Source organism: Lycium barbarum, chromosome 8 (assembly GCF_019175385.1).
Source record: "Lycium barbarum isolate Lr01 chromosome 8, ASM1917538v2, whole genome shotgun sequence".
NCBI classification, from domain to species: domain Eukaryota; kingdom Viridiplantae; phylum Streptophyta; class Magnoliopsida; order Solanales; family Solanaceae; genus Lycium; species Lycium barbarum.
Window position 1 is genome coordinate 126,288,026 of NC_083344.1, and position 25,430 is coordinate 126,313,455.

Genomic DNA, 25,430 nt, shown 5'->3' on the forward strand with positions numbered 1-25,430 from the left:
TTTTCTTTTTCCTTTTTCTCTTAAGTTTCACATCTGGTCAAATGACGCCACATAAATTGGGACAGAAGGTGTAAATTGATTTGACAGTTGTTTTGAATGAAAATTTCCTATTTCCTTTATCATCTCTTCTCCATAAAAAAAAAGCTGGTTTGCTTGCGTGAAACGTAAAATCTGCAATGAACCAAAAGTTTAGTGCCTAATTTGAAAATACTAAAACTAAAAGGACTAATCTGTAGAAAGGTCTTTAACTGAATTGTATAAAATCTGGAACTTTTCCCCCAAATTCATCCCCGACAATCAATCAGCTTCGTCTCTCTTCATTGGAGAAACCCTAGTTCGGAGTTCCTACCTTAGCTTTCAATTCTCTTTAAAATTCATTGTTCGCGAAGATGAATTGACAAGTTTTCAGAAGAATTAGCGGTTCGGTTATCGCTAATTGGATTCAATCTGAAGAATTGAGGTTTTAAAACCCTAAGATTTAACAGGATTGAATGAATCATCAACTTCAAGTGATGACGTGGCAGTGATTTGATTCAGGCGTACCAAAGAAGCTGATATTTGTGCGATTTTGATAGATCCGACCCGAGATCGGCCCAGTTGAAGGAGTGACGTGGCAGTGAATTGACTAAAAAGCCCTTAGAGTGAAGCTTTGGATGTTCAACTGATCTGTTGAAGGAATTTGGTTTGGATTGATTTTAGTTGTGAGATAGAAAAAAGAAAAAAGAGCTTTCTTTTAATTATTATTTTTGTACTTTATTATATCAATTTTTCTTTTAGTTCAATATTCAGGCCGGCCTATTATGATTATTTGATCGGCCTATTTGTTGTTGTTGTTGTTGTTATTGATTTGTTTGAGGAAAAAAAAAGGAATTTTAAGAAAAAAACTGAGTTATGTCAGTTTATTTTAAGTTTAAAAGTGCTAAAGATTATGATGCTATTCCAATTGATGGTCACTTTATTACTGTTGGGAACTTGAAAGAAAAAATATTCGAATCCAAGCATCTAGGCAGGGGTACAGATTTTGACCTCGTTGTCACCAACGCCCAGACTAACGAAGGTTGGTTTACCTTTTAAATCGAAATCAGTCATTTTCGTGCATTCGTAGTTGCATTTTTAGTAGTATTGCGCAAGTTATTTTGTGACATTGACTTTGGGGTTTAGAGTAACTCAGGCATTGTTCTTTATAATATGACTAGAGGTGTTTTTCGGAGTGTTATTTTGGTAGTTTAATAATCAACTCTCTGCTATCAATATATGGGGAGCCTTGGAGCAACGGTAAAGTTGTTTCTTTTGAAAGCAGGCACCCCTGGGTGCGGCCCTTTCTCGGACCCTGCTAATGCGGGATGCTTTGTGCACCAGGCTGTCCTTTTTTAGAAGTATTTGGACTAGCCAAATCTGCTGTTTATATTCGAAGCATTTTCTAAAGAACGAAAAATGAAGTGGCTTTTATCAAGAAAAAAGATGATCACATTGATATTAATATATTTGTTGTGCTAATTATGCCTCCTAAGTGAGAAAGATGATGCATAAACTCCTTCAAGAACCTTTGCTAATTGCAAATTTCGTTCTCTTGGGTGAAATATAATTTGTGTCATCTTCTCTTAATGTTTTTATTTTTTTTATTTTTTTATTTTTACATATTTATAGGACAAGGTTTATTTTTGATTTAAAGGGAGAGTGGTCTATCCTTTAATGTTTGTTGTCCTGTATAGCATTTTACCTTAAACTTGGTTATTCCTTAGTAGCCTGTGAGGAACTTAATCGATACAACTATTTATTGAACTACCCGGCGCAAAATATTTAATATTACCAGTGTTAGCCAAGGCAAAAGATATTATGTAAGGAGCCTATTTCACTGAATGTTGATGTCACATAGCAAATCTCAGGGTCTAGTTGATCCTCTGTGAGGAACTATAGTGCTTGACAACTTTTTTTTTTTTTTTTTTTTTGGATTAAGGGGCATGAACGGTGGATCATGTCATTTGGAATTGATTGCATAACTTGTATTTCCATTCATATGTATTGTGAACTCTACAGGACTTTATGTGCTTTGTCTTCTCTTTTTGCAATTTCAGAATATCTTGATGAGGACACCTTGATCCCCAAAAATACTAGTGTTTTGATTCGTCGCGTTCCTGGACGACCTCGCATGCCCATAGTAACTGCACCTGTTACAGAACTAGACGAGTATTGTCTTGATCCTTTTGACTCTCATCTATTACTTAGATTTATGAATAAAAATACTGCTTATCTTTAAGAATTCAAAATCTGTGGTAAAAAGACAGTTGACCTGGATTGGTTACATTGCTTATTCCGTAGAAAAGAATTGCGTGCAGGTTTCTCATTTTCTGGAGTTGGCGGTGGGGTGTTGGGGTTTGTTTACTAAATCTGGAGATCCTTTTTCGTTGTTTTTTTCCTTGCCTTGGAAGGTTGTAGAATGGTGGAGGGGCAGGCCTTTGCACTGTGTGGAAGGTGGTTGAAAGTGGACAGGGTATAGGGGAGAATAGATGATAATGCAAATGCTGTCATTTGCATTTTGTTGAATATGGAGTACAGTGTTTGTTTTTCCTCCCCCCTCCCCCAGAGTGGGAAGTGGTTTCAATCATAGGTCCTTGTACTGCCTTCGTCTTTTGGGGTGTGCCGTAATAGCTATTTTGAATATGACCGAGATGTCCTTTCTGCAGGCCCCAAGTAGAATACCAAACTGAGGAGGCTCAAACAGTAAAGAGTAGTGTTGTGGGAGGGGAGTCATCTGCCACCAAATATGTAAGCGTTCATAGCACTATGCCTTAGGAGAGTTTGGTGTTTATAGTCATGACTAACTGGTGGTCTTAAGCATACTCACATATTTATGTCCATTATGTAGAATGACGATCTCGATTGGGATGAATTTGGAAATGATTTGTACGCTATTCCTGAAGCAACGCCAGTTCCATCAAGCAACCAAGTGCAGGATGCTCCTCCTCCAAGTAAAGCTGATGAGGAGAGTAAGATCAAAGCTTTAATTGACACTCCAGCCTTAGATTGGCAGAGGTGGGAGAGCTTCCTTTTTCTTCTTTTTAAATTTTCATGCACACTGAGGAGTCTAACTATTGCATTAGCTGTTATGTATTTTCTGATATAATATGCAATGATGTTGGTTTGAAAATGATACTGATGATCTTTAAGTTAATGCAGTCAACCCTCTGATGGCTTTGGTGCTGGTAGAGGTTATGGACGAGGTCCAGGTGGAAGAATGATGGGTGGACGTGGCGGGCGTGGTTTTGGTAATTCGCTCTCACTTGTCCTGTTAATCTACTATGAATCTTCCTAGCCTTGTCGGGTTGAAAGACGTTGTTTACTATGTGTTTGCTAACTTGACATGGTCTTTCCATGCCGTCAAGTCATTACAATAACTATGCCTCGATCCAAAGCAAATGTAGCCCGTCTCAGTCCTTCATTTCATTCTTCTGTGAAGTTTAATGATAAAAGACTCTAACAAGTTCAAAGTTACCAGTTTCAAAAAAAAAAAAAAAAAAAAAAAAAGACTGAACAAGTCAATTGTAGGTTGAAAATTTTTAAGATCTTATGGTTAAGTTTCTTTGAGTTGCCGTGTTGGTTGAATAATTATCGAGATGCTTTTAAGTATTTATTAAATTTTCACGTTCCTACTGGTTAGATGAATTACTTATTGTAATTGAAGTTGTTGGCTGTTATATTTTCTTGTTTGTGTTCTCAAATTGGACTCTACACTTCCAGGTTGGGGTGGTGGATTGGAACGGAAAACACCACCGCCGGGCTATATATGCCATCGTTGTAAGGTGCCTGGTATGTTTCTTATTTTTCATCCACCTGGTGGTCATTGTCTAACAAATCTGTGAATAGCATAGTCAATGTGTTTGTTCTGAGTCATTGTGATCCAATTGTGACATAAATCATTACAGGGCATTTCATTCAGCACTGCCCAACAAATGGTGACCCCAATTTTGACATTAGGAAAGTGAAACCTCCAACTGGCATTCCGAAGTCCATGTTAATGGCAACCCCAGATGGTTCATATTCTTTACCAAGTGGTGCTAATGCAGTTTTAAAGCCCAATGAGTAAGATTTATTGTTATGTTGGTATTGTTGAATGTTTGCTTGTAACAAGAATGCATATGACTGGCGCACTTGTTGCAGGGCTGCTTTTGAAAGAGAAGTTGAAGGGATGCCTTCTATACGATCCGTTGGTGATCTTCCACCAGAGCTTCATTGTCCCTTATGTAAAGAAGTAATGAAAGATGCAGTGCTAACAAGCAAGTGTTGTTTTACGAGTTTCTGTGATAAATGTAAGGAGCTTGCTGTTTAATTTGAACGTAGTGTTGTTTAAAGAGTTTTTGCCTTAAACATAAGGAGTTTGCTGTTTAATATGGGTGTAGTTTTGTTGCTCCTATGGTGAATTAAGGTGTTTACTATTCAATTTTAGTGTGCCCTGTATTCTTGAATTTTGAACTGATGGCAAGGGTGATCCTCAGGCATAAGGGATTATATCATCTCGAAGTCGGTGTGCGTCTGTGGGGCCACAAATATACTTGCTGATGACCTGTTGCCCAACAAGACTTTGAGGGATACTATTAATAGAATACTGGAATCAAATAATAGCAGTGCAGAGCATGGTGGTAGTGCTCTTCAAGTCCAAGGTTAGTACTGGTTTTCTCTCTCTGAACTGTTTTCTAGTTCGAGTCCATTATCTGTTTGATTTTTTTTAAAAGACTCAGGTATTGCCTTTGCTGTTACGTGTTCCAGATATGGAGTCAGCACGCAATCCTCCACCTAAGATTCCCTCTCCTGCACAATCTGCAGCTTCAAAGGGAGAGCTGTTACCACCACCACCTCCTCCTGATACGGAGGAGAATTCTAAACCCCAGGAGAGTGCTGGAGAGGTTAAGGATGGCAGTGCTCCACAGCAAATGTTGGATAGAGGGAGGACTTCGAAGGTTGCAGATGTTTCTGAAGCCACACGCGAGTCGCTTAGTGTTAAAGAACATGCATCCCAGGGAAGTGCTCCATTGGTTGATGAAGAAGTTCAACAAAAGGCTGTAGTTGGGGAGGCAGGTAATGGTGCTCTTTCATTTACCTTTTCGGCTTCGTAAGTCATTGGTTTTTCTACTTTGGTTTCTTATATCCCTTGGATAGGAAAGTGTTCTGATCTACTTTTTGTTCCTTCATGTTTTCAGGAAAGAAAAAAAAGAAGAAGAAAACACGATTGCCTTTGAACCGTAAGCATGCACTGCTTCCTCTTGTGCACGGATTGATAGATCTGATGGTTATTTTTGAAATTGAACTTTTAGTATTATGTCTGATCTTGATGGAGCTTTGTACACTTCCTAGTTTCTAATTTACTTGATGCCCTTGCAGCTGCTGCTGCGGAGATGCAGTGGAGAGCTGCTCAAGATCTTGCTACTGAGAATTATATGATGTCCATGGGTCCTTCTGCCTATAATCCTTATTGGACAGGCATGCAACCTGGATTAGATGGTTTTGGAGGCCCTTATCCTGGTGCCATGCCATATAATCCTTATGGGCCTGGTCCTCTAGATGTTCCCTTTATGCCTCCAGTCGTACCACATGATCCATTTGGTGGACAAGGTTTTATGATGCCTTTCGGTCCTCCAATGCAGAGGTATAACTTCCGTTGTATTTTATTCTACAGTTCTCTCTGTTTAATCTGTGATAAGTGTTTTCACATGTTTTCGGGTCCTTCCCCTCCCGCAGTTTTTGGTAATGGGCATTGGTCCGGTTCTGAGGTTTTAGGTTAATTAGATATCTTTCATCATGTACCTGTATGTCTTTGTTGGCTTCTTTGAGAGTTGCAGTACCTGACTGGTTAAAAATGGCGATCCAAATTATAGGGACCTTGCAGCAGACTTCGGGATGGGATTTAATGCTGGCCCACCGATCATGAGCAGAGAAGAATTTGAGGCTAGAAAGGCTGACCTGAGAAGGAAGCGTGAGATCGACAGACGTGGAGAGAGGTATTTGACCATTCTGGATTTGTTTGTTAATTCTCGGCACATTATGGTGTTATTTCCGTGGGGATGTTAAAATCACGCTCAATGGTCTGAGCACTGCGCATTGAGGTTTTGCAAAGAATGTTCATGCCATAATTCATGGCATCTTGGTGGGTGATATTGAAATTCTGTTCAATGGTTGAGCTTTGAGTTTTGAGGTTCTTGCACTATCTGTTTACTCTTAAGTCTTAAGTGCCTCTGTACAATTTAAATTTGCTGTACTTGAAGTCATGCTGCAATCAACTTGCACAGTATAGTTATATCCTCATGTTTTGTCCTCCTTCGTAGGTTTTCATTGTAAAGAGCCATCGTCTATTCTGCTTCTACTCTTTTGATCACCTTCAATGACTAGTTGATATTTGATAGTGATATCTTGTGTCATTTCCAGCAGGGAGTTCCCTAAAGATAGGGAGCATGCAAGGGAAGTTGGGAGCGCTGCTGATGGCCCTTCCCTGAAACCCAAATCTGTATGTATCTTGATTATCAAATATTCATGGCTATTTTATCCCTATAATTTAGTAGACAGGTTGTGTGTTACGGTGGCTTGGTTGAGCCACGAAGCAGCTAACAGCTAGTTTCCAGTTTCGTCTTTCAATTTTTGTTAAGTCCTAAAGCAGCAAGTCTTGGAGACTTGTGTTTATAAAATCCTTTTTTTAAGATTACAAGTACAGGACACATTTCTTTGGATTACCTTCACATAAGGGGTTCTCGATAATTGAATGTATTGAAGAGGATATATGACTTCCTAATTCTAGTCGGTGCTCCTTTTGAATGCTGATGTTGCCTTCAGTAAAATGGGCAGTTGACCAAGCTCAATTTAGGGGCTATCAGGACAGTTCCCATTAAGATGTTGGTTTATATTTTTTTTTGCTGCTTTGTTTTCTCTGATTTCTGTTTGGCGGTTGTGGTGGATGATAAGCTATTTTGTTCCCTTATTTGTAATCCGCTTTTTGAAAAAATTTAAACCTTTTCCCAATGGCATTGATATTTGGTTATGGCAAAAGGGTCTATGATAAACTGTTTGCTTAATTTGACAAAAAACTTTAAAATGAGCTAGTCATCAAGAACATGCAAAAATGATGAAGTGGATAGGACCCAGAAGTTTTCTAGACTGGAAAAAAAAAGAAGAATATCAAAGTGGAGTGTGGGATGGGGTGATGTAAATCATTTGAAATGTCCCTGGAATGTACTAGGTGTATTGAATTTGAATATTTGCTTGGCCAGCTAAAAAAGAAAAAAGAAAAACCAAGTGCAGAGAAAAAGAACACAATCTGGGAATTGCTTTTGAAAATTGAAGAGCCTGAATTGAAGAGCCTATGATAAAGAGTTGTAAAATTTAAAATCCTCTCCCTAGCGCATGAATTTCCTTTTAATGTTTTTCACGGCTTTAGACCCGCATTTTAGTGCTTTTAAATATGTTTTCTTCTCTGCAATATTTGATATTAATGTGCGTTGACAATTGCACAGAAAGCTATTCCTCCGCCTTCAAGCTCCAGCCGGCCCCGCCAACCTGAGAGGCCTTCCCCGGACCTTGACCACCACCGCCGACGGGAGAGGCCATCACCAGACCATGACCGCCACCGCCGACCTGAGAGGCCATCGCCGGACCTTGACCACCACCGCCGACCTGAGAGGCCATCGCCAGACCTTGACCACCACCGCCGACCTGAGAGGGCATCACCGGACCTTGATTACCACCGCCGACCTGAGAGGCTGTCTCCAGACCATCGATCGCGTGACCCTGAACTTCCTCGTCCTTCTTCCAAGAGAAAGCATGAAGATTATGACGATCATCACCATGAGGACCGCCACCGCCATGACCACCATGAGGACCGCCATCACCGTGACCATTCCCATCGCAGCAGCAGTAGCCATCACCGTTCAGAATCTTCAGCTAGCGCCAAACCATCCTCCACAGGCCCATCTGAACCGCCATTGGCAGTGTCATCCAAATCCGCGGATAAGAAGAAGGCAAGTGTTTTTTCTCGCATCTGTTTCCCAGCTGAAGAGTCAGCAGCAGCTTCAAAGAAGCGAAAGGTGTCATCCTCGAGTGAAGTGCCAATAAGTTCTTCGGCGAGCCACAGGGGTGCCACATCAAATGGGTATCATGAAGAGTACAGAGCGGCTACTGGATCAAGGAAGAGTGCCGCTGCAAGTGTAGATTATGAGAGCAGCGATGATGATCGGCACTTCAAAAGAAGGCCTTCAAGGTATGAGCCATCTCCGCCATTGGCTGCTGTAGATTGGGAGGAAGAGGAGCGGCATAGGCCTCCTCCTCGTCATAGCAAGGGGTCCAGGGAAAGGGGGTAATCTGCATATAAGTTTATTTGCATTTTTCGCTTCTTTGGTATGTCAATTATTTGCATTTTCACTTTATCTGATATGTCAATTGGCATTTTTCTTGAGTTCTTTCCGGCTATTCCGTTTGTAGATTTTGACGTATTACTGTCTGCAATATTTAGAGTTGAATCTAGGTGGCAACATTGCATTGATTCCTTTGTTGTTTCTCATCTTTTTTGCCATGTCCTGTAATAGAGCTGATTGTTCATTTGTGCATTATGTAGTACTGTCTTACTTGGCAAAAAGATGTATTACGGGCCAACTGTCTTTTTGCAGCTTTATTTATCTAGGTTCGTTTATCTAAGGAACCTGGCAAAATAAGCCCAGAACAATAGCAAAGTCATTTACTTGTGAAGATCTGGATATAAATAGTCTGCACTCCGATGGCATGTTTTTCCTTTACTGATTTCATTTGGAAATCACATGCAAAGAAACCTTTTGGTTTTTTAATTGGTGTGGCACTAGAAAACGGCTGTAATTCTACGTCAGTGTTGCTAGCTGGAACAATGAATGATTAGATATTGTCCAATTGCTCTTTGAGATCCTTTTATGATTAGATAGATGGTAATTTAAACCTTAATATTCCTTATATTGTCAGTTAGCTGATACATTGTGGCACCTTGGTCTTGTCCAGCATCAAAGAAAGACAAATTGATTTATGTTGAGAAGGTGCTTTAATGTCCATGTACACAAGATAGATATCTCTTTTGTTTATGTGTGTGAGCAGTGATACACATCATTTGACTGAGATGTGTGGCATGGGTAAAGCAGAGTATGTGCCCCCCTTTTAGCTTCTTCTGGCGGGTGTGTTGGTGCTGTTTTAAGGGCATCTAGTTACTAAGAATCTTGTTTGTCGTACTGATAGAAACAGATCTGGTCTGTTGCGAACACTGGTAGCTAGCTTAACCTCTTTGGCGTCCTACCTTGTCATATTTATTAGAATATTAGTTCTCTAGCTGGCAGAAATTCTGATTGTCAAAAGAATTCATGGGAAGGAATAAAAGAAGAGAATAAAGAGAATGAGATAGACGTCAGTACTTTGCTTTGTACATATAACTTATGAAAGGGGAGCCTGCACAGCTTCACTTGCATGCCTTCTAGTTACAGCTATATGCTAATAGTCGAAACTGTCACATGTATTGTGAGAATATCACTTAGAAACTTGATGGGAACTATCTCATGGTGTGTTGTTGCATTTAGAAATCAATTCTAGTTCTACTGTTCTTTTTCTTTTTAAATGTTTGTCATATTTTTTTTTTTGATATGCAAGTGGAGCTTCCTTTTGGTGCTAGTGTGTAGCCTCTTCATTATTGAGTACAAATATCCTTCTATGCTTAACTCGTTCGTTCTTGAGTACAAATATCTTTCTGCGTTAGCATCACAATGGCCTCACGATCCTTCTCAACTCATTGTTTCTTGATGCAGATTGAGATAGTATATGACAAGTGAGAGACTGAATTCGTAAGAATTTTTCATGGATAAAGATACAGGTACAGAATCATTCTTGTTTGACATTACAGAATCATTCTGGTTTGACATTCTTCACATATTTGCTGCTTAGAGTAAATGCAAGTATTTTCACTACATGCATTGTCTGGTGGCTTCTGTTTCTCATATAAATACTGTGATGGTGCTACGAAAACAGAAAATTTCTTTGTGGTTGAAGACAATCTGTGATGCTCATTATATCTTGTCATCAGAATGTTTTCACCGTTTTTCATTTGAGTTGACATTTTGTTTAATTGAGGTGCAGATTCAGAAGGCGCAGGCTTCTTTGGGAACATCGAAATCTGGATCTCCTTTTCTGCGTGATACCATCTCTGCTTCACAGAGTTCTCAGGGCAAAGTTAGAGATGAGTTGTAGTTCGATGCTCGAGAGATTAGAAATGGCACAAATTTGCCCATCTAAGGACCGTCAGCATGGCGTTATAGTGCGTTGTTGTAGATTCTATCCAATATTTGTACCATCTAATGATGCCATATAACTGTTAATTACAAACATCAGAATTTCAGAAATAAGATTGCGGGTTCTCCGTTTTTATTGCAAATTTTGGTAGATTGTGAGCATTATTATGTGGCGTTGTAGTTTTGATATACTTAAATTAATCGTTTGTTCTCGCCCTCTTATTGGTTTGGACAATATTCTCATTATTACAATCTTATATTTGCTTCATATGGTAGTGACTCGTGATGTACAATTGAGTGTTGGTCATATCTTTTTGGTCATCAAAGATGAGGCTCTTGTAATGTTAAGTGAATGTTACTACAATGAATGAATAGAGATTAGAGAACTATAATATGCGGGATATCAAGCTAGCGTTTGGCCATAGATTTTGGATCAAATTTTGAAAATTTATCTTCAAATATCTGTTTGGTCATGAAATTTGATCGGGTTGTGAAAATTCTTCTTAAAAATATTTTCAAGTTGGGAGAAGTTTCACTTTCACTCACAAAACTTCAATTTTTTCCCAAGTAAAATGCATCTACAAACACAACGTCAAGTTCTAAAAATCAAAATCTATGGCCAAACGGGAGTGAATATCAAGCAAGAAAAAACCTTGGGAATTTGAGCACCGAGTACAACGCTCCAGAATTATAGTAGTGTGTTGGCTGTAGAAGCAACGTTCAAGTAGCCTGTAAACTTTAACCTCTTTTATCAATTTGCGCAGTAAAGCGAAAAAATTAGATATAAAAATAACTATTAACAACAATCACGCCTCATTTTCTAGATGGTCAGTATCTGCTATATAAATTCTAACTATCCATTCGCTCCTTGTTAACATTGGTTTAACACTAGGTGAGCATGCCCTAATTTGTTCTGTATTATGGAGAATCATAGTGAATTAATTAGTTTTACTATACATTAAGCGTCAACCGATTAATATTTTAATCCTTTATTTGAAGTCGATATTTGAATGAGTTTTGAAAGACAAGATTATTACAGAAAACAAATATACGAATAAAATTGAAAAGGTTCCATTAAGCTTGGAGGATCAAAATTTGATGTCGTTGGTTCTTAGCAAGTAATTTTACATTGATGATCATTTTCAACTCATTAGACAGTTAAATCTGGAAAATGCTTTTGGTTTTAGTTTTCAATAATGCACTTATAAATACGGGACAAAAAATAAAGCAAAAAGAACATAACATGATAAAGAACCAAACACTAAAGAAACCAAAATATAATCACAAAGAAAGAAACCAATATACTGAATCTGTATTGTTGTTGAACAATTCACTACAATTTTGAAAATGTCTGTTTTTTTGGTCAAGGATTTAAAAATGTTTGACGTGCCCAAAGGAAAGCTTTTTTTTTTTTTTTCTTTTCCCCATCTTTCTGTCCTTATGAGAACTGAAGTTGTATTATATGAAGTAGGAATATGGATAAATACAATTAGTTAATTATGAGGGATTCTAAAATAACCATCTCAGAAATTTACGGAGTAGATATAAGAAAAAAAGTTGGAAGGAAATATTATTTTGTTAAATAGGCACTATATATCAAAAGGAAATATACGTAATTGGTATTCTATATATGGTCCAGCACCAAGCAGTTAACGTTTCTATTTTCGGTAAAAAGTACAGTAGCATGATAATGTGACACTTGATAAATGAGATAACCAGCAAATTTATCTTAAACATATTGAAGAATTCATAAAATACAAATATAATGGTAGCTGGAGAATGGAGATGTCATTACATAATAACCTTGGTTCTTAGGTTATTTGTCAACATAGTAATTAAAATGTCAATAAAATGTAGTTGTCCCCATTATAAGTCATGTGCACGTAAGCCCCGGAGTCAGGATACCGCACAGGTGGCTGAAACTCCTCCTCCACGCTCATAGTTGTAAAAGACTTAGGCAAAGTATTTGAAACAAAAGAATGATTAAACCTGTTTCGACATTCTAAGGCCGTATGGTTGTAGTGAAAACATATCTGGCACTGTTTTGATGGAACAAAAGGAGAACGACCAAGAACACCATCACCAGGAGTTCGACCAGGATTTTGCACACCGTTCCATTGAGGGAAAAAGCCTCGAGAAGAGTTATGAAAAGATTGACCACGACCTCTACCATTATAGCCTTTGTTATTACGTCCACGGCCTCGGCCATTGTTTGACCCTCGAGATTGAGAAGGGGAAGAGGACACATTAGACGAAGAATTAACATTAGAAGAGGCCAGCAAGGCTGTTTGAGTGGTGGTGTCATCAGGTGTTGCGGCATTTATATGGGCTTCTTCTGTTAACAAGATTGGCCTTAAGGCGATAAGGGAAGGGAGTGACCCAGTGGCATTTAGTCCAAAAACAAAGGTACGGTAGGAAGTAGGTAACCCTTGCAGTGCCTGAGTGACTAGATCGTCCTCTGTGATAGGTTTTCCAATAGCTCTCAAAGAACAGGCAATTGAGTGCAACTGCTAAAGGTATTCCTCCCTGGAAAGTGAGCCTTTCTTGAAATTCTGAAAATTTCAGATGAATGACCGAAGACGATACTTGATCAAGATAAAGAGAGGCTAAAGTATCCCACGCTTCTTTAGAAGTTTCGCAGGCAAAATTTAGGAGAGAATCAAGAACAAGTGGCGAAAGTGTGCCGTTTATCCAACTTAGAGTGATAGTATCATACTGAATGCATAAACAATATTCCTCATGTATGGGAGATGGATAGGGTATTGAACCATCGATCAAAGGAAGAAGATTATGAGCCTGTTTGGATGGACTTAAAAAAAGCAGCTTATAAGCTGGAAACAGCTTATAAGCCAAAAAAAATAAGTTGGGGTAGGCCAACTTCTTTTTTTTGGCTTATAAGTTGTTTTCAGCTTATAAGCTGTTTTAGATAAGCTAAGCCAAATGGACCCAATTATTTTTTTGAGCTTATTTTAAGCACAAGATAGCTTTAAGCTGGCCAGCCAAATACTCAAAAAGGCTGAAAAAAGCTTATAGGCAACTTATAAGCCAATCCAAACGGGCTCTATGACTTTTCAAGACTGAGAAAAACTTTCTTCCAAGTCAGATAATTCAAATACGTAAGTTCAATAGGTATGAAACTCTTGATGTTTGAGACAGTTGGGGGAGGATATGGAAGTCCAAGGGAAGTTTGAGAGGGAGTGATTGGAGTGGAGGGGGAGGAGGAAGTCGTGGAATTTGTCATGGCTCTTGATACCAAGTTGAAGTTTTCAAGCCAATTGTATTTCCATACATTACGTAGACTTATATAGTACAAATTGTAACTAAGAGATAAATACAAACTCAATACAAATAAATACAAACTAGATACAATATTATCCTAACAATAAATTTAAATGTGACAATATCTTTTTAGATAATAGTAGTATTCGAAACAATTTGCATATGCACTTTGCATATGATATTCATCAGAAAGAAGGACATGTTAATGAGAGAGGGTTAAGTACTACATAAATATATAATTTCATTATAATTTATACCTTGAAAAGTTATTTAAAAAGAAGAAGAATGTTCGATATGATTCAAGAGCTATCAACAGAAATGTCTCGAGAGGGGCTTAAAGGCTGAGAGCTGTATGAGCGTTAATGTTTATGTACAACTCCATAAAAAAGGCGATTGACAGAAATAACCTTGTTATATGTCACACCCTGTTAAAAAATTATCACGTTTCCTCTATATAAGGATTATAATCTCATTTGATATATCTAGAGCCAAATGGCCACCGTATTAAAATATTACAACCATACTTCTAGAATTGACTGTCTCACATGTGATTCAACATATTGTTCATGTGTCTAGCTATATGGACGTAGATAATTGACTTTTCTTAATCAAATTGACGCATAAATCTTCCCTGAATATTTAGGAGAAACGCAACCACATCATATTTTCATTTATTGCAATAATAAAACTCAAAGATTATTCGCTTAAGTACGCAACGTAACTAATCAAATTATTACAAGACAAAGATATGGGGCCCACTGACCGCTATTTATTTATTGGTAATTAAAGAGGTTCATAATTGACCCCTCAACATTTAATTTTTAATTGCAGAACTTTTACTTCGAAATTGAAAGTGGGTGCAGTAGCCAAATTAAGAAAACAATAAATCATAGAGGCGAAAGTCATAATTTCATTAGAGTTACTTATAGGGAATTATATTAAAAGAAAAACAAATAGAAAAAAAAATCAATAACTGGATAATCAATGGTATCTGAAACAAGTCACCCTCAACATTTAATTTTTAATTGCAGAACTTTTACTTCGAAATTGAAAGTGGGTGCAGTAGCCAAATTAAGAAAACAATAAATCATAGAGGCGAAAGTCATAATTTCATTAGAGTTACTTATAGGGAATTATATTAAAAGAAAAACAAATAGAAAAAAAAATCAATAACTGGATAATCAATGGTATCTGAAACAAGTCACCCCAAGATCCAGTGTTTAAAATACTTTATAGTGTCAGATAATTCATTCATGTCTCTATCACCTGCTCAAATTTCTTGCATTAAAACCATTTACTTTTTTTTTTTCTCTAAAGAAATTCATACTACTAATTTCTTGACACTTTAGCAGTTATAATTGTATAGTAAAAAATTAATTAACCTAATTCTGTTAAATTCCTCTCGTCTATTGCATTTTATATAAAGCATACGATATAAATTATTGCTAGATACAATTGAATGCGTGCTGAAAATTTTGAGCTGTACGCGATGTATTTTATTACTCAAACTTGACCAAACTTTCCATTCTGGACTTGAAATACAAAAAATACAATAAATTAGTACTTGCTCTAATAGTTCTTAAGTCGGAAATTGAGAAACATCTTGATGATTAGAGGTTTCGAGTTTGAACCTTGAAAATGAAAAAAGATCCTGATAGATTTCTCCTTTGATCGGTCTTACAAAGAGAAAATACGAATTAGTCGGGGCCCAAAAAAGGTACCAGAGACCAGTTGGAGAAAACTATATATGATGGATAATTGCTTACATTGCTATTGAATTAAAGTTAGGTGCTGATGACTAAAGGAGGCCAATTAAACAACAATTAGGTCAACATTGAATTGCTCATTATGTTACATGTATAATTGCTTAATACCAAACTAGTTCAAATCCATGCATTATCTTGCCGTGATGACCTTTACCTAAACTTATAATGCATCGGAAGTTGTAGAAATTTCAGATTTATTACCAAATTTATTGAGTTGTAGTGGTGAGTTTTTCTTCAATAAGTAGTGTATTTATTCTGACATTTCAAATCCTGAGCGGTTTTTCACCTTTCCATAACAAAAGAATTTTGAATTATAGCTTCTTACTAGTAGTATTTAGTTTGGTAATACTCCCTCCATTCCACAATAAGTGATTTTTTAGCTTTTTAATTTTTCTCAACATAAGTGGTGCTTTAGGATTTCAAGAAGATTTTGGACAGATACTTTCAAGATTACTCTTACTTAAATAGTCAAGATTCATTAACTACCTTTTATTTTTCTAGAAAATAGTAAAACTTGATTAGGAGTGAGTTAGTAAAAACATTCATAATTTTCTAGGAGTGACCAATTCTTAAGGGGTGTGCATGAGCCTAAAAAATCACTTATTATGAAACGGAGGGATCAATTTTCTATCGCAGCTTCTTGCTGGATTTGTTGGTTGTATTTAATTATTGTAACTATAGACTGAATTTCAACTTATTAGTATGCACAAGCCCATTATTAATGTTATAGTCAACTGCTATTTGCCACCTGGATTCAGTGTCGGAACTAGAAATTTTATCAAGGGTCTTCGAATTTATACATATTAAGGGTGTTCAATATGTAATATATGTCTTTAATACGTAATAATTGACATGTCTACACGGTATAAATTTTCGGCAAAAAATGTTCGGCTGAACACCCTTGCCGGGTTGTGGTTCCGCCACTGCCTAGATTGATAGCTTCCATAAATAGATTTTTTAGATACAGAGGCGGACCCAAAATTTAAAGATTACGGGCACCACCAAGAGCAAACACACGTTAATTGAAGCGGTGTCGCTATTTCATTGCAAATTTTTACTAACACACATAGAAGCGATTTAGTATAAACATGAATAATACGCCGTTTTTAGAAGTTTACTGTACATGGTCTGATGGCTGGGGCGGAGCTACACTATATCAAGAATGGTCAGATGAACACCTTTCGCCGGAAAATTATACCGGATATATAGGTAAATATTGTAGTTTATGGATAAGTACCTAACATTGAACACCCTTAGAACAACTGAATACACAGCTTAGTGGCGAAGGGTGTTCGTGAGCGAGTCTACCGTCTTCTAGTTTCTTTTCTTTTTAAGTATTATTTTTTATATTTTAGTATTAAAATATCATTAAAGACATAAACCTTATATTTTTTTTAGAGTCTTAAAGTACTCTGTATCGTCCAAATATTTACTAGCGTATCAAAAGAAGAAACATAAGTAGATTAATCATTTATATAATTAATTGAATATAATAATATATTAAATCCCACCAAACACATATAAAAGTGATTTTGTTTTTTCCTTTATATGAAAAGATCTGTATTGAAAAATGAAGTTCAATGTAAACTCTAATCCTAATAAAGATATTTAAATTGGTGTTTTCATTAATATATTACTAATAATTATATGTATATACCTGAAAATCTCATCTTAACTACAGTAAATTCAACAATTTGACTTTTGTATTGTGGGATACCTAACAAAATATATGATATGAAGAGTGATTATCAAATCACATAAAAGATATCTTTGTATAATCACTATACTAAATGAAATTAGTAACTTGAAAAATAATGTGAACAACATGCTACAACAGATTAAATTATGCGGATAATGTAAAACTCTTTATGCGACCAAAGTATGTAAGCATAAATTCATTGAATTTTTAGACAATATTAGAGCAGTCATTCCAAATATAATTAAGCTCTCGAGTTTTATAAGATGTCTAAGTTGTTTACCAAAAGTTCCAATCAACTTCAATCTCAAGCCAATGTTGATTATTTTAGTCGATTAACTTTTATCTAATTGCGTATGCTATGACCTAACCTCTTTCCATGAAAGTTCATTGTGATTTTGAAGGAAGATCTCAACTTCTACTAGCTAGCTAGCCCTCAATACAATCCATTTTTTCATATGATAATCATATTTATTAATAAAAATCGCAACTAATAGTAAATGCGAGTGCATGCGCAGTTGACTTTCATGAGATAATAGGAATTATTTAAAATAAATTAACATAAACGAAACTGATTACGATTGAAATCCACAAGTAGATCCGAATTTATGATTCTAACAGTTGACTTGATAAGATTATTTTAAAGAAATTAGTTCATGAGGAGAAATGGAAAAAGGAAAAAGAAAATATTACGCCTGTGTCTCACGATCTTGGTGTTGTTTGGTATGAGCAAATTCACTTTTAAGAAATATTAGTCATCATGAGAAAGTCATTTAATTATCTGGCGTTTTGGTTATATATCCAATTTCCATTTGACCAGTGAAAGTCATTTTTATTGTAACTATCTTATTAATTTTTTTACTTTATATTACTTGCTCTAACCAACATCTAGACGTTATTGTTAGTTTGTAGTACTAAAAATTTTCATCAAAACACTCTTGGATGTACTAATCTTATATTTAACCTTTAATATTTGTTTTCTGGAAATTATTCTCACTCACTAATAAAATACTTTTTTTTCAAATAGAAAATGGCTTTTGTCATACCAAATACACCCAGAAGAAAGGTATTTCCTCCGTATCAAATTATCTGGCATGTTTTTCTTTTACACACCCTCTAAGAAAATATTAACTGGAGGAATATTTTGACTATTTTATCCTTATTTATGTTTAAGATACTATCTTTCTACATTGAATATTTACTTTATTTATGTGTTATCTCTTCATAATTGAAGGGTTTGTAGTCTTCAAGAACGGGTAAAAAGGAAAAATAATAATTTTGTCTTGAACTTATAAAATGACAAATAATTTGAGATATCTATTTTTAAAAATCACGACAGAGAATTTGAAATGGAGGGAGTAAGTACTAAGAGGACACAAATATCTATTAGAAGAAAAATTAGCACGCGATGGTCGGGGTAGGGTAAAATTTAAAAATAGCCACTTTTCAGTTTTTGTAATTGAAAAATAACCACCATCATGAGGTTTCAAATTCTACGAATGACCATTTAGGATATCATCATGAAATTTCACTTGTAGAATTTAAAACTTTATAACAATGACTATTTTCCAAAAATATGATCGGATAGTGGTCAGTGAGCGCTATTTCTACTGCATTCTTAGTATCCTCTTCTTGATTTCCATCAACCTTAGCAGCTATATTATCGCATGAATTAATCAATTATGAAAACTCAACCATCAGAAGTTCAACAGATATATGAAGCTGCAATAAATAGTCCTCGAACACTAAACTTGACAAATACATGCAGGCCAGTATCAGAATAATTTAATCCGCTCATATCACAACTTTGGTGGCGATTCAAATGTATATAAATGTATTTTCAATAAAACAGTGACTCATAATAAATCTCCATTAATTATTCAATCTAATTTTCACGCCACCTTCTTAAAACTGTCGACTAATAGTGATATTTATTTATCAATAACACATACTCGTAGTATACTCTCAATTTTTCTTTCATAAAAGCTCTCAGCATGTCCTCCCTCTCCAACGACCTAAATTTTTTTCCTCTTAAACTCGTTAGTTTTAAGAAATTTACCAGCATATAAAGTATTATTTTTATTCATGCTATTATTCTTGGTTTTATCGGTTGCTTATCAAGAAATCATAAGATTTTATTATCGCAAATCTTTATTGGTTCAATGAAGGTGCAAAGAAACTTCCTAAATATGTTTTGTTGAATCAGGTGGTAACAGTGCGGTGAAACTGTCAATAATGTTTGTATATACTAATATCATTACTCAATTCATCATCTATTAAGTAACGCACGCGCAATGCAAGTGGCAAAAATTAAAACTTAAAGCAAATTATTTCTATAATATCGATTTACTCTAATCAATTCTACTGGTTGTTAAAAACAACTTAAGGAATCAAACATTACTGGTTGGAAGACTGATTCACAGTTATAGAAAACTAAAATTGTTCAGGAATACAAAATCATATGCTACATGACTGGACAAACACGTGCAACACACATACCAAGAATCTAGTCTAAAGCACCTTAAATAAATGTCATTAGACTTTTTTACCCTTTAAAAGTATATTTAACAATAGACTAAATTGTCATTTAATCATTTTCCTAATATGTATGACTTTAAAATCCACAATTTATTTATTACAATATTTCCTTATGTTTGTGACTTTGAAATCTACGAAATTCTAAAATTTTATTTATAAAATGTTTCCTGATATTGTATCATAATATTTAGGATTTTAAATCAATAAAGACTCTTCCACAAACTACTTGTTTACTTGTGCGAAGACTCAATTTTTTTCCTTCATAAAAGTTCTTCAGCATGTCCTCGCTCTCCGATGACAAAAAAATCTTTTCATCTTGAATTGGTTAGTTTTAAAAGCTTTACCAGCATAAAAATTATTATTGTTGAATTCATACCAATATTCTTGATTTTATGGCTAGCTTATCAAGAATTTATAAGGATTTTATTACCATATATCTTGATTGATTCAATGCAAGTGTAAAGAAACTTCATAAACATGTTTCGTTGAATTAGGTGGTAACAGTGCGCTGAGGCTGTCAAAGAATATTTGTATATCTCAATATCATTACTCAGTTCATCATCTATTGAGTAACACACATGCATTACACGTGCCGAAAATTATAATTTAGAACAAATAATTTTTTTATAAAATTACGTTGAGCAATTCCATAGGCTGTTAAAGAAAATTAAGTATTCAAAAATTATTTGTTGGAATACTACTTCACAATTATAGAAAACCAAAATTGTTTGGGAATATAAAATCTTATACAACATGACTTGACATAAATGCGCAACACGCGTGCTGAAAATCTAGTTTGTATATATATTTAAAAGCACGAAGCACCTTAACTAATTACGTTTGATGGCTTTACCCTCTAAAACAGATTTCACAGTAGATTAAATTGTCATTTAATCATTTCCTAATATATAGGACTTTAAAGTCTACAATTTATTTATTATATTATTTCTTATATTTAGGACTTCAAAATCTACTATAAAATCTTTCCTGATTTTGTGTCCTAATAGTTAGGACTTTAAATCAAATAAGACTCTTCTACATACTACTTTTTTTTTTTTTTGAGAAACCACTAAGTAATACTAAGTGGATTAATAATAAATAAATTCATCAAAACAAAAACAAGCCAATAAAACAGAAAGCAAAAAGGCCGACGGACACAAATATTTCCCAACATCGACACAAATAGGAAAATGTAATTTCTGGACCCTTCGACTTCGTAGCAGTAACTCCATAGCCTAGGAGTTTGAACTTAGAAAAATAAGATCTCGGTCTTTCAGGTAAATTTTTGTTCCAAAAGTTTCGAAATCCCCTGATTTGCTACTTTTGTAAGTGTTCTGTGCTGTCGATTTCAAAAGAATTGCACCCCAGGCCAATTCGACTATAGGTTGCATGGTCCTTTGGGTATTTGGAGAAATAATGTAGATCTACCTATTGAAATTTTGTGTATATTATGGATGTTGTGTTCCTGTACCTATTTTACTTGCGTGAAGACTTATTTTTTTTTTCTTTTCATAAAAGCTCTTCAACATGTCCTCCCTCTCCAATGACTAAAATATTTTCCTATTGAACTGGTTAATTTAAAATTTTTACCAGCATATAAAGTATTATTTTATTGGATTCATATCAATATTCTTAATTTTATGGCTTGCTTATCAAGAATTCATAAGATTTTGTTACCGCATATCATGATTGATTCAATGTAAGTGTAAAGAAACTTCATAAACATATTTGTTGAATTAGATGGTAACAAGTGCTAAAGAATGTTTGTATATCCCAACATCACTACTCAATTCATCATTTATTGAGTAACGCACGTGCAACTCACGTGCCAACAATTATAATTTAGAGTAAATAATTTCTATAAATTGATTTACTCTGATCAATTCAACAGGTTATTAAAGAAACTTAAGGAATCAAACATTATTTGTTGGAAGACTAATTCACAGTTATAGAAAACTAATCATGTTAAGGAATACAAAATCATATACTACATGACTTGATATACACGTGCAACGCACGTATCGAGTATCTAGTCGACATATATTTAAAAGCATGAAGCATCTTAACTAAATATCGTTCGACTTTTTAATCCTTTAAAAATAGATTTCACAATAGACTAAATTGTCATTTAATCATTTTTCTAGTATATAGTTAAAATCTACAATTTATTTATTATTATTTCCTTATATTTAGGACATCGAAATCCACTAAAAATCTAAAGATTTACTTATAAAAATCATTCCTGATATTATGTCCTAACATATTTTAGGACTTTGAACCAATTAAGACTCTTCTACAAACTAATTTTAATTGCACGAAGACTCAAATTCTTTTTCATACAAGCTCTCAGCATGTCCTCCCTCTCCAATAACCTAAAATCTTTTTCTCTTGAACTGGTTAGTTTTAAAATTTTTACCTGCATATAAAGTATTATTTTGTTGGATTATACTAATATTCTTGATTTTATGGCTTGCTTATGAAGAATTCATAAGATTTTATTATGCACATTTTGATTGAGCCAATGTAAGTGCAACGAAATTTCATAAACATTGGTTATCATCTCTTGAAAAAAATCTAAAGAACTAAAGCCCAAAGTTAGTTTCAACATTTTTGACCTTGTTGTGAATAAATCCCAACTCAGATTATAATAGGACCTGCAGTTTGATTCGCTCCCAGACAATCACCGTCACCGCTAAGATACTACGTGTGAAAACAACAGAATGCGTCACCGCATGTCTAATTACTTCATATTTTATTAATTTTCTCATTGGCCTGTCATATTGTAAACGTAACAGGCAGTAAATTTAATAAACGTTAAGTATTCAAAAAATATTGCCGCGGAATGGTAAGTACTCTTCTAATCTTAACCAAAAAAGTTCAGTTCGAACCCTGGAAATAAAGTTGCCTTTATTGGAGAGCGCTTACCCTCATAATTTAACTTCCCATGCGAATCCGGATTAGTCAAGCCCCAAAACAGATACTCCCTCTGTCTTAAAGTAAGTGTCGTTTTAGCTCATTCCCACCCATTAAGAAAATAAATAAATAAATACATGTTATCGTTTACTAGGTTATCCATATTTATTAGATGTTTGTTGAGCATTGCACTATTAAGAAAAAGTGGTTCTTTAATATATATATATATAGGGGTTGAGTTGGAAGCAATTATAATTTTTTGTCTTCAATTTCTAAAGTGAGACTTATTTTGAAATTGAGAAAATAGCATACAATGGTTGGATTTTTTTTTAAAGAAAAGACCTTCTTTTAATTCATTCAATTGATTTCTTATTACCTGTCTCTCTCTCTACTATCCTCACTTCTTCCAACCCTTCTCCCTATAATTTAATTAAGCTTTAAAAGCAATCTCATATCTGTTCCCATTATATAATATGACCTTTTACAACTTTAAGTGATTTAATGTAAGTGTAAAGGAATTTCATAAACTTGTTTTGTTCAATTAGACTGTAAATCCCAATATCATTACTCAATTATTCGTCTATTGAGCAAACGCACGTGCCTAAAAGGATTGTTTAGAGCAAATAATATTATAAAATTAATTTACTCTAATCAATTCCACGGGTTGGAAAAGACACTTAAGAAATCAAACATTATTATTGGAAGACTAATTCACAGTTATAAAAAAACTGAAATTGCTTAGAAATACAAAATTAAAAGCTACATGACTTGACATATGACTTGACATACACGTGCAACGTACGTGCCGAGAATCTAGTCAATAGAAATACCGCAAATAAGGCCATTATATTGTGACATCCACAGAAAAAGGAAAAATGAAAAAAATATTACTCCAATTGAGAAATACATGATTAGGGAGGATTTATATAATTTATCCCAATATTTTGGCTGGGGCAGAAGGAAGTTAATATTGTAAAGAAAATTGAAAAAAATAGAGAAATGTCTTTAACACTTGTTCATTTCATTAACTAACAAGCCCATCATGATACGTAACTCTAGAATTTATAATGGATAGCTATTGAAAATTAATATGCGTGAGGTTGGATTTGTTAGAAAATTTAGTTGGCAGCTTTAAAGGCTGTGTTATGGCTTTTCTTGTGTTATTGTGTATATATGTGTTGTGTATGAATAGGTTCATCAAGAAACACTCACAAACACACAGTGCCAATGACCATATACACCTTTTCATTATTGACCAACTCTCTTTAGCATGCAATGAATGAATCCCCCCCTCCCAACCCCTTTAATTTTCCCTGCACTGTGTTTGCACTTAATAGTTTTAATTGCAAATATTTACTCCATTTTTCCTTTTTCAGCAAACCTTCTTGGGATTTTTTCCAACCATTAATACATTTTGTCCCACAATTCACACCTCTCCCTTCTTCTTTTCCTAATTTTTCACTACCAAATATTGTGGCAGAATGGTAAGTACTCTTCTAATCTTAATTAAAGTTTTCAATTCCAACCCTGGAAATGAAGTCGCGTGTATTAGAGAGCGCTTTACCCTCATAATTTAATTTCCCGATGTGAATCCGGATTAGTCGGGCCCCAAAACAAATACTCCCTCCATCCCAAAACACGTGTCGTTTTAGCTCATTTCCGCCCATTAAGAAAAACACTAAATACAAGGTATAGTTTACTAAGTACCCCATATTTATTAGATGTTGCTTGATAATTTAGCATTATTAGTATTATTTTTTGTCTTGAATTCCTAAAGAGATACTATTTGGGACAGTTTTTTTTTTTTTTTTTTTTTTTTAAAAAGAAGAAGTTAAAGTGGCACTTATTTTGCAGGGAGGGAGTAGCATATAATGGTTGGAAAATAAAATTAGAAAAAAATATCCACTTTTAATTCATTCAACTGATTTCTTATTAACTCCTTGTCTCTACTATTTTCACTTCTTCCAACCCCCTCTCCCTATAATTTAATTATGCTTTAAAAGCAATCTCATCTCTTCCTTCTGTAGTTTCACTATATAATACGGCCTTTTCACATGTCCAAGATCATCAACTAGGACCACAACAAAGTTCATCTACTTAGATTATTCATCTTAGTAGTAGCTGGCCGTGTTGGTGGTGGTTTCCGGTGTGCCTCGCCAATCTCCGCCTTATCTTTCCGACTACAAAATTCCTCAATCTTAAGGTACTACAAAATCTTGCTATTCTTTTCATGTTATTTTTTCACTTTATTTATTATTCTTGTGGGTCTTCGATTTTAAAAATTTACACCATCAATGTAAGTTTACCTGTTGTAACAGGTCATGTCTTATGTTTAATTGTAAGAACTGCCTATTTTTATTTTTTTTATATCATGACTGTTTTAAATGATCTGATATCGTAAAAAAAAATATATATATTATACTGTCATACTAGTTAAAATTCTTTTTAAAATTTTTATTTTCACTGTTTGATTGTTACTTTTGGGGTCTTCGATTTTAGAAACTTACACCGTCAACGTAGTTTTATATGTTCGTTAAGTTACCAATCCATCACTCACTATAAAAAAAATTATTCTTTTTTCGATTTGAAATGACGTGATATGTAAAAATTTCTTTTAGACTATTAGACTTACGTTAAACTCTATATTTTATATGTTATTTTCAATGTATTTGATTGGTTTTTTTTTTTTTTTTTTTTGGGGGGGGGGGGGTTTTGGTTCTTCAATTTTAGACAGGGAAATGAGCAGGAGAAATGGAAATGGTGGTTCAAAGCTTGAATTAAAGCTGAATTTGTCACCACCAAGAGTGAACCACGTGCCACAAGTGAAGTCACCAACCAGGTCGTTGACGGCATCGCCAATAAGCTCGTGCGTGTCATCAGACGATTCGTCGACGATAACTTCGATGGTGTTGGTTGGTTGTCCAAGGTGTCTCATGTATGTTATGTTAGCGGAAGTTAATGATC

At 34.8% G+C, this 25,430-nt stretch overlaps 1 protein-coding gene across 3 annotated transcripts; it reads left to right on the top strand.

The window, feature by feature from the left end:
• Nucleotides 1-270: 270 nt before the first annotated feature.
• On the top strand, nt 271-10,490 carry LOC132607210 (E3 ubiquitin ligase PQT3-like). Of its 3 annotated transcripts, none has more exons than XM_060321083.1 (17): nt 271-1,057; nt 2,076-2,187; nt 2,685-2,766; nt 2,867-3,033; nt 3,178-3,266; nt 3,739-3,807; nt 3,924-4,080; nt 4,159-4,307; nt 4,494-4,658; nt 4,765-5,073; nt 5,196-5,237; nt 5,377-5,641; nt 5,871-5,993; nt 6,418-6,496; nt 7,497-8,335; nt 9,795-9,859; nt 10,123-10,490. In XM_060321083.1, the coding sequence occupies exons 1-16, from the start codon at nt 892-894 to the stop codon at nt 9,802-9,804; spliced, it is 2,823 nt and encodes a 940-aa protein (XP_060177066.1). In that variant the 5' UTR covers nt 271-891; the 3' UTR covers nt 9,805-9,859; nt 10,123-10,490. The 3 variants fall into 3 exon arrangements, with proteins under 3 accessions (XP_060177066.1, XP_060177068.1, XP_060177067.1); XM_060321085.1 differs by having other exon boundaries at nt 7,497-8,239; XM_060321084.1 differs by having other exon boundaries at nt 6,421-6,496.
• The last annotated feature ends 14,940 nt before the right edge of the window (nt 10,491-25,430 follow it).